Source organism: Harpegnathos saltator, unplaced genomic scaffold (genome assembly GCF_003227715.2).
Source record: "Harpegnathos saltator strain DR-91 unplaced genomic scaffold, Hsal_v8.6 scaffold60, whole genome shotgun sequence".
NCBI lineage: Eukaryota > Metazoa > Arthropoda > Insecta > Hymenoptera > Formicidae > Harpegnathos > Harpegnathos saltator.
Genome location: NW_020230427.1, coordinates 975,577 through 985,835, shown reverse-complemented (window position 1 = coordinate 985,835; position 10,259 = coordinate 975,577). Strand labels below are relative to the sequence as shown.

The 10,259-nt window shown below is 36.9% G+C and overlaps 1 protein-coding gene across 2 annotated transcripts in view; it reads right to left on the bottom strand.

Moving 5' to 3' along the window:
* Window positions 1-1,739: 1,739 nt before the first annotated feature.
* alpha-Man-Ia (alpha-Mannosidase class I a) overlaps window positions 1,740-10,259 on the bottom strand; it is a 923,832-nt gene continuing 915,312 nt past the window's right edge. For both annotated transcript variants that reach the window (XM_025304268.1, XM_025304269.1), the window contains exons 6-9: window positions 5,027-5,251; window positions 4,530-4,735; window positions 3,041-3,235; window positions 1,740-2,064 (exon numbers count right to left, since the gene is read on the bottom strand). In XM_025304268.1, the coding sequence (XP_025160053.1) occupies window positions 1,942-2,064; window positions 3,041-3,235; window positions 4,530-4,735; window positions 5,027-5,251 (749 nt within the window). In that variant the 3' untranslated portion in view covers window positions 1,740-1,941. The remainder of the gene's footprint in view (window positions 2,065-3,040; window positions 3,236-4,529; window positions 4,736-5,026; window positions 5,252-10,259) is intronic.

The window sequence follows — 10,259 nt, the reverse complement described above, 5'->3', positions numbered from 1 at the left end:
TACGAAGCGGCTTTTATTCCATTCGGTACAAGCGCTATATAATTATATGGTGTTTCATCTACAATTCCACTCTACACTTCACACTCTTCTTCATAGAATATGACTTTCTTGTGTATCTTTATATACAGGTCTACCTCTTATTACAGATTTTGCTAGTTACTCGGCTGCTACGTTGCTTTACAACTACACTCGACTGACTCACGTTGATCGCCATCATTCGTTGCGAACATGTGATCGCATCCGTGTTTTCAATTTATACCCTTTCCGGGGAGAAGGGAGAGGAGGTGGGTTGTTAACCCTTTATTTCATTTTATTTCGATTTATTCGTATGTAAAAAAGGGGAAGGGAAGGAAAGAACACGCATTTCCGCATTGCAATCGTGAAAATGACAGTTGTTTTATGCGCTTTTTTCTTTCTCCTTATTGGGTAATTTTAATAAACGACAGGTAGGAAGGAATGGGGTATAGCAAAATTCTGGATGATCAAAATCTTTTCAAAGAACATCGATAAAAATCGCGAAAAAAGACGCATGTGAAATGTTAATGTTACAAAATATTGCACGGAGGCGTTTTTAAAAACATTGGTTTGACTAAACGTTTTCTAGCTAAACGTTTATTGCTATTTGTCTTTTTTCCATTTTCCGTTTTTGATTGACTGACAGTTTTACTTTTAAAGTTTTAGTGCTACGAAACAAGTTTACATCGGTGTTTTTTCCCTTTTTTTTTTACTATCGATGTAACACTTGTTCTTATTTAACATCGGCTGTATAAAAGCAGTTTACACGTAGTTTCAATTAATAACAACAATCCACTGAATTTGCACACGATATAACATGTCAAAAACAAATATATAATTTAGAAAGATATTGACATGAGATATTTGTAATAGATACATTGTAGGTGCGTTATTAACAATTTCATCAATGCAATCAATGTTATTTTTTTTCAGTTGTAACGAGACAAAACTTTTCCAGTCTTAATTAAGCGCATCTTTGCGCATTTCTCTGGCAGGGTCGTCTTTTCGTAAAAAAAAAAAAAAAAAAAAATAAAAGCACTTTTAACGAAAAAGAAAGAAACGCAACTTAATTATTGACTCTCCCACCGTAATAATTGGACAAGATTAAAATATTATGGACGTATACAACGTCACGAATACATTTGTCACGAATAGATCACGAATATATTTAAGTATTGATGAACCGCTTTGCGTTGCAGTTGGAAAAAGGAAATGGGCAAAGCATTCATACAACATGTTTTCTCATTTTGAATAGTTCTCTCGTTCGTTCTTTCATTCTCACTTTTTTTGCTATTTACAAACGTGTGGCTTAAATAACGTTCGTTAATATTTTCATTATCTTCTTTCTCACTATCATTCTTTTCGAGCGTTCTCTCTCTCTCTCTCTCTCTTTCTCTCTCTCTCTCTCTCTCTCTCGCTCTCATTTGCATTTACCTAAAATAATTATTTAGATATTTTTAATTTAAAATGTATCATTCGCTACACGTGATCAGGATGAGAGACAGACCGATCTTCTTTAATCTTTATTAATTCGCTACTACACTGTCACACGAAATGGATCAAAATTAAGACTAGTTACAACGTGCATTACAAAATTAATTCTATTTTTGCAATTGCGACTTTGGAAAGTTTATATCCCAAATATAAAATATATAAATAGAATGAAATAAGAATGAATAAAAAATAAATTTTATTTTATTTTTATTATATTTTTATTTAGCCGTAGTATATCGAACTTTCTCTTGTAATATATACTCTTTTATGATACTTTATAAAAATCGACCAAATATTTGTTCTAAGTTAATACAAAGTAAAATGTTGTAAATGTTATATAATTTTGATCCATTGTATATTACTATCTTTCGACTTCGTTATTGCGAATTGAGAAGAGTCGATGTCACCCAAATTATCGTAAACTTGTCCGTTTTATAAAGGGGATGCTGGGCGGTACAGAGGATTGCCTTTGATGGGAAGCACGTGAGCCTCAGAGTTGAATACCCAGTCGTCTAGACTTATGAGATCATCGTCGCTGAACAGAAGATAGAGATACTGCAAAAAGAAAAAAAATTTTCACTATATTGGACTCTGCAGTATATATTATTTAAACTTTTAATAATGCTATTTATTAAAACGTTTCTCTATCGGATGCTGCATTTATTATCTTTTCCAGTAAATATAAATTATTTTATACTGACACGGATTAGTTTATAATATATTATTCATCTTACAAAAAAGAATATATTATCGTCGTGTTGTAAAAATTGTTGTACAATATGTGCGTAGAAAGTTAAATTAATTTAATGTCATAAAATTAATTGAATACATTTTCGCGGTAAAAGTTGCTAAATTTTAGTTTTGAAATAAAATCTCAATCAGTTTAATGGTTAGCAACGTAAATATTCAATGACTCTATGAGACGTTTTCACAAATATTGACTTGTTTTTCAAATATTATATGAAACTTAATTTTACGACTGCCTTCAAATATGATATCGGTCTTTAGTCTTAAACAATACATTTATGGAAAAAAATGTAAGTATCCCGTACTTCAATGACTTTAATTTTCAAGGATACGATAATAAAAGCCTCATAGGAAACTTAACATTATTTATAATTAATTATTTCTTACGTCTTAGAGAACGTTGTATCTATACCTTTTATTAAAGTGAAAATTTTTGAGGGAGGGAAAAAAGAAAGAGAGAGAGAGAGGGAACGGGAAGGGCTACACAGCAATTTGCAGACGATAGAAAAATATTCCATAAATGGCAAAATTCTTGACAAAATGGGATATTAAGAGAAGTATATCTCATTATGGATATTTGTTAAAAATTTATTGTAGTCAAATAATTGTTGTATTATTTAATACTAAGAGAAACGAAAAGTTTTGAATTGATATTAAACGGGCAAACCGGATGTAAATTTGTGAAATATCGCGCTGTCGGGAAGGTATAAATAATAAACATTTAAGTCGGTTTTTATGAAACATAACGCAAGTCAAATCGAAACGATGCTCCGTTTCCTTTTACCTTTAACGTTTCAGCAAAGAAGTAACTTTGTTGGACATCGTCTTTCGCGGAGTCGGCCAGGTAAACATTGTTAAGTCCCGTGAATCCCCCGGGGACCCGGCAATGTTTCTCCAGTGCTTGAACTGCCTCCCAACCCCATTCGCGATACTTTGGATCCTTTGTTAGCCGCCACATCACGAAGTACGACTCGAACGTCTGTGAAGAAGTATATCTCGTTTTATCGTCCGGAAGATTATACCGGTTTTGTTTTTACAGGAAACAAGAAAGAAGACAATTATTTATGCATACTCTTTACATATAATCTTGGTTGTAGATTGCATAAACATTTTCTCGGTGACTGAACAGAAGAAGAATATGTGAATTGCACGAATATAAAGTAGTCCGAGATGAATATAGTTATCTCTTTTCACGTTGTTCGAAACACGACATTTTTGCAGGAATGGATAGTAACTAATTAATCAAGTTAAGTTAAAAAATTGATAACTTTTAACTTTTAATTTTAAACGTGTTAATTTTTAACTATTAAACTATTATTTTTAAATGCATAAATGTTAACTTATTAACTTTTCTTAAATTACAAGTTAAAATAATTTATCAATATTAAAGTCGTGTGAAAATAGTTATGATCCACAATAGTTATTAAGGAATTAATTAAACAATATTAGTGAACGCCGTGCGCATGATATAGCGAGATGATCTCTGCAAACAAAGTTTCATTCAAAATGACTTGAATTTATTGATGATCTGGCAAAGGCAAACGGTTCATGATGATAGACTTTGGAATTATGCAATTAGTATCATGTGCCGCTTGCAGATTTCAACAGATCATCAACAAATTCGAGTCATTTTGGATGAGAACTTGTTTACACAGCTTCTTTCGCTTCCCGCGTACTCATTCCTTAACATTGTTTAATTAATTCCTTGATAACTAATCCATAATTCGTAAAATGGTACAAGATTTTCTTATTCAGTTTGATTTGCTCTACCTGTACACAAGCATTTTGCTTTTCACTGTTTTTAATCGGATCTTAAGCGTTTTGTTTTTAAACACTTTAATCTTTCTATTAAAACCATTGTATTTTTCAAATAATGTATATTGTTAAAAAAAGAAAAATATATTATCTCTTTTATAAAATACCGTCTTTTTATTATTTCAACTAAATTTAATGTACAATTAAAAGGTTAATTATTAATTAAATAAAAAATATATAGCTTAGCATAATTAATTTTTAACTTTAAAAAGTTAATTTCATTTTTTAACTCAACTTTTGATCGAGTTAGTTTAAGTAACTTTTAACATAAATTTAGTTAATTTATAAATCATTAACTTTAAAATTAACATAGTTTAAAAAAAAATTAACCGAACCCTACATTTTCAATGACTTTTCAATGCAAAAGAAATCTCTTTAGGAATATGTTATTAAATGTTTTATCCATTCCTATCAGTTCACGTTTAGTCTTGTCTCAAGCAAATGGAGGAATAACTTACCTCAGGTCGCAGGATATAATATTTCTCGCCGTTCTTTAAACTTCTGGCCTCGTTGCCCTCGATGAAATGGAAAGCTTCTGGGCCCAATTTTGTCACGCTTCTGTCGTAAGATTCGTGGCACGTGTTCGTCAGACCGGCAGCGATGTTCATGTACTTGTCGGATAATTCGTTTTCCACAGTTTTAGCTCCCAAAGCAAACATGCCGCCTACAAAACGTGCCGATAACATTACCGCTTTTAATTGTGCGTATTTGTTGAATTTTCAGTTTGTTAGGAATTTATTAGTGCAAAAAACAGATTTCGTCTTTGAACATAAAGTAGAACGGTAGAATGAATAATTCGTTCCAATTAGCATCACGTCATGTGAATTTGTTTAATAGACGATTAGAAACCAAGTAAACATAGGAAATAAGGAATCTGGGAAGGACCACTCGAGATTGATGTCTTTTTAGTTACAACTGCGGTATAAGATGCTAATGATAACGCGCAAAAACTTACCGGCAAAGCAAGCCAAGTGACCCATTTTGTGCTCGAGCCTGTCGTATTTTAAGTCCGATACATATACAAGTTTGCCAGGGGATGTCTTGATCATGTGCTCGGTTATAGCGGCTATGGCCTCGTCATACATTTCGCGTGCCTCGATATCCTCCTTGCCTGATTGAATCCACGCCTTCAGCAGGTACTCATAGAAACTGTCGCCGAGTCCACCAAGCGACATATGATCTGCAATTCCGTCGTAAATGAATTCCATGTCAATTCCGCGATAATTCGCGATACATTTTTTCTGAAATGTCTTTGAGCCGTATACTTTAACCGTATCCGCGTTTTTCTCCACATGTAGATTTTTAATAACTTTAAATGAACTTCTTCACAATTGAATATCTTTCGTATACCACGAATGTATGAAATGTAGAATCAAATAAATAGTGAATAAATCCGCTGCTGTCAAAAAGGTATATTCGAAATTTACAAGAAGTCAAGGGGAGTAAAAGAAAACTGTTTGACGAGATCGATCGATTATCTTTAGCACACTCTGATTCTCAAGCCCTTAGGTTTCGGAATAATTTTTAATGAAAAATTATTATTAACTATAGTGACACAATGAGAAACGGCTCATGTTTCTCGAATAAAAAATCGAAAATCTCTGACGTGCTCGTCAATTGTTCTTGTTTCCCGATCCTTTCACGCTGGAAAGTGGAATTAAAGATTTGCAACTTACGAAGGGTCTGGCTTTGCCGTATAGAAGAAAGGCCGTTCCGTTACTTTAAGAGAGATACCGCTTTAAAACACAGACAACAGCGATAGTCTCTGCGAGATAAAGGAATGCTAGAAGAATCTTTCTCCGGAAAGAAAGGGTCTGTTATCCGCGCTAGAGGGCTACTTCGACCATGTCTGAGAGTGGTGAAACAAAGAGGAGACCTTGATTTCTGCCGGGCTAATTCTTGGGTGCCTTGGGCTAGCTAAGAACACGGTATCCACTTTATGTGAGGTTCGCGCCGAAAGGAAGTACAACTCGGCTTTATCTCTTTGATCACTATTTCTTTGAGAACTCGCTAAGAACGTTACCGCGGGAAAGGTTACGCGCAGGGGTCAGTCGAGCGATATGAGATTGAACTTTTGTTAAACAAACGTCGATTATATTTTGGGGACGAGAGCAAACATACTTCAGACGATGACGAATTGACGTGCGAAAACTGACGATTGTCTTGTTTGAGATATCGAATTCACCGAATGAATTGTGTTTCGGCGCAACAACAAATTTAAGCATTGGCACAAATTTAAATTGTGCCAATGCTCGTAATTAAATTGAAATTTCATATTCCTATTTCTTTTTCATGTTTGTTCGCATCCTGTTTATCGAAGCGTCGCTTTCGTTTGTCTGAGCGGCCTTTCTTCCTTAGTGTTTTCGTGCGATATGGATGTCCACTGGAGCGGAGCCGTGTGAAAAACGTGGGAAGGATATGCGATGAGGTCAGTTACCGAACGGTCTGGATGATATATATCCCGGAGGATCATCATACGTGCAATGAGAAAGTATGCGAACACAAGCACGCAGGATGGGGCGAGGCGCGGGGGGATTTAGGACCTGAGGCAGAGAGGATGATAAATGCGATATTCAAGATCGGCTACGGCGACAGCGGTGTCGACGGTGCTATATCGAGACGACAACGTCTTTTCCGCGAGGCGGCGGGCGGGCGGGCGGACGAACGGATGACGCGGTGCAGCGTTATGCGATGCGAAGTGGCGAAAAAAAAGACAAGGCGGTGGCGATCGAAGGCGGTGAGCCTGCAGGAACTATTTTGACCGTGCAATCGATAGCCGTCAGATTAAAAATCTATTTCGCGCGAGGCGAGACGAGGTGAGGTGAGACGAGACACGGCACGGCTCGGCGCCCCGCGCACGAAGATTTATTAAATATGAAATTATAGTAATAAGCTACTGTGGCTGGCATTTATTTCCGTCCGTTCTTCGTTCGACTGCAGGCGCCCTTCGATGTCCTCGAGAGATTTTCGATCGCGAATGCAAACGTCGGCTGCTATATTACACGTATACTTATACGCACACACGTACAGGGTGTAATAGCAACATACATGTCAGTATGACGGATTGCTTGCTCCTATTCGGATGATAATGCAGAGGTTTCCGAAAAAGTTACTCGTTGACTTTGTTGATAATGATATTTGCAGTGTTCCCGGTTATGACAAGTGCAATTAATTTTGCACCATGTTCGTTATGACAGTTTATCGACCGTTTACCGACAGGAGTCGAACCTCATTGAATTAAAAAAGATGTTTAAAAAATGAAACTGAGAAATTAATATTACGGAATAAAGCAGAATAAATAAGAATAATATTTAAAGAGATAAATAATGCAACATATTTCCTGGTTTTGCATAATTTCTTAATTGTTTTCTCACGTTGAAAAGTTCGATAGTAGGAGGTAGGGGAATGGACATTACTCAAAATTGTTGCAACAACCTAAATATCGCTACTTAGAAAATTTGTTGAAACCGATAGATGAAATTGGATACTTTACATTCTCCGATAACAGCGACGTGACAGATAATGCAAATTTTCTGATTCTCTTTAAACAGAATGGTACCAATTTGAAACATGTGTACAACGATCATGTGAATACCGACATGTCATATGAAGATTTCAGTGCATTGTGTCGCAAATGTTGGGAGGATAAATATGGTTTCACAGTGATAAGGACAGCTCAATGACCAACGGACGATACAGGAAAGGATTTAACGACTTTGCTGTGCTGTGAGATGCTCAATCGTCGTTGCAACCTCAACGTGGTAACATCTTTAACGTCCACGAGACAAATATATCAATGATGAATAGTAGCATGAAGATTGAGAATCGTGGAAAGGTAGCGGAAGAGATTGCGAAAACGAGCGAATCGATCCGCAAGAAGTATCGCGCTTTGAAAACCGATTTCTGAATTATTGAGAATGCTGCATTGGAGAGACACTTTAAACCTATTATTGAACCTCTCAAGCAAATCGCGGGAAGCAGCGCTAATGTGGAAAGTAATGTTGATGTTAAAACTGCGCCACTATCAATGAGTACAAGCGAAGAAACAAAGAGTGTAATATTAAAACCCGAAAAAAAGATAAAGCGTAAGGCGAAACTTTCACCAGCCGCATTGACTCCGCTGAAACGGAAACTATTCAAAGATCCTTCGATAGTTTCTACATCGACGGGAGCTCTACAATATGAGGAACCACATGAACCTTCACCGATCAACAATCTACTCACTAATGATGATGATGATGATGAGAATGTTTTCGAAACCCCCGATAAACCGGTAATGACATCCGTTATACGTCAGTTGCGAACGTACAAAGGACAACAAACTTTACATGATCATTTTGGTCCGTTGGGTCAAAAATATATGGGGGCTGTGCTAAGTAGTGGAAAAGATAACACTATAGATTATGTTTACGTACGTCTTAGTAACGATGGAGCAATGCTCGGTGATAAACGTGTCGATGTGGACAGAGACGATAATATAATCATAGGCGAAACAGGATACATTGGAACACCCGGTCTTTACGAGCTAATATTCAAAAGAATCCCCGACGATTCTGTGTACATCGAGGCTGATATGCAAAAATACAAAAGTATACTATTGGCGACGAATGCTCACAGACGCGAGTACCTCCCGCAAAATCCGATACTCGGTAACAAGGGACACAAATATACTTTAACATTCGACATGGCGTATTACGTAACAAAATAAAAAAAAGCAAGTTGGCTTTTTTGTCAGTGGTCTGATAAAAACATTACTCACGCTCTGAATATTGCGAAGAAAGTCGCTTAATTAACGCGATTGCGCAACGCGAATATCTGTATCCGTTAATCAGGAGATATATGCGTAATACACATTCTCCCTCCCCCGTGACAGCTAATCAATCGCAGAACGACGGGCAAAAAACAAACATTTCATCGCTCATTTATCTCATTTCGTGCGAGATAATCAAACTCTCTGCGTACGAAATCGGTCAAGGTTCGAGATTTTTTTTTCGTTCTCCCGATAACGCACAATGACCCAGTGTTCGTTATCTCGAACGGAGCCTAACGAGATATCTTATTGCGTATGTCACTATCGTGCCCTGGTCGAATTAATTTTGGCGCTGATGCGGAAAAAATGCAAATTATTGCGACAAGTGTTTACTGAAGCTGGCGCATTTTTGTATCATCGAACGACGACCCACTCGTAAGATAATGCTCCCCCCTCACGTTAGGTCCAAACTGTTTATCGTCGCACAATAGATGAATTGTGATACTTGAGAGAAGAGAGGGGCGACATATCGCGTCCGATGGCGAATAAACGATAAACATATTTTCGCCCCGAATGATATAAAAAGAATGCTCAACGGGGAATTGTCAACGGGGAATAGAGTGACCGTTACGCATCCGTTCGAAGCACGTTATCAAATTCTCCGTCGACATGTGGAACCACGGACGTTATTTGCTCAACTCGGACCTGCTAGCAAACGAATGCAACAATTTATTGTTAGAGTAAGTATTTTTTCCGTTCGATCAAAAAAGAAGCAAAATGACTTTGTTGTAAAAAATATATTTGATTTGTAATTTTTTTCATAATTTGTTACAGATTAATAGCTACAAATGAGCACGCGAGAATTCACCTGCCACAAATTCACCGTTGAACACAGTATTCACTTTTATGCTACCATGTCTCTTCATAACGCTTCGCACATGCTCGAGCACGATATTCTTCACATCTTGGAGAAATCGAAGAGGGTCGATATAGTCTGTATTTACAATCGCCCCGGTTGATATGCGACTATTGAACGCTGTATCGATTTCTCGCCAAACAAGTATCGAATGTCCGGCTCCTGCGTATACAAAACGCATTTTTTAAACCCTCGAGTTGCGCTATACGAGCAACCATCGAGTGCGCTGAACCAACCGATAGTCGTGGTTGTTTGGCTCGGCTATGCTGTTCCAACGACTCGAGACACTCGTCGCACTTTTGTTCCCATGCGAGGTATTGGTCTAGCGAGCCTAATTGAGCAGCCTGGTTCTGCAGTTCACGTTCTACGGTTGATAATGATGATAATGATGATTCTGCCATTTTTCTAGCAAAACGTTGTAAACACACTGTAACTGCGCGCTCTGCTCGTCTTCGATTAAACTATAGAATATTCTGCTTTGAACATTTTATAGCCCTTAACTCTTTCACAAATACATGCCAT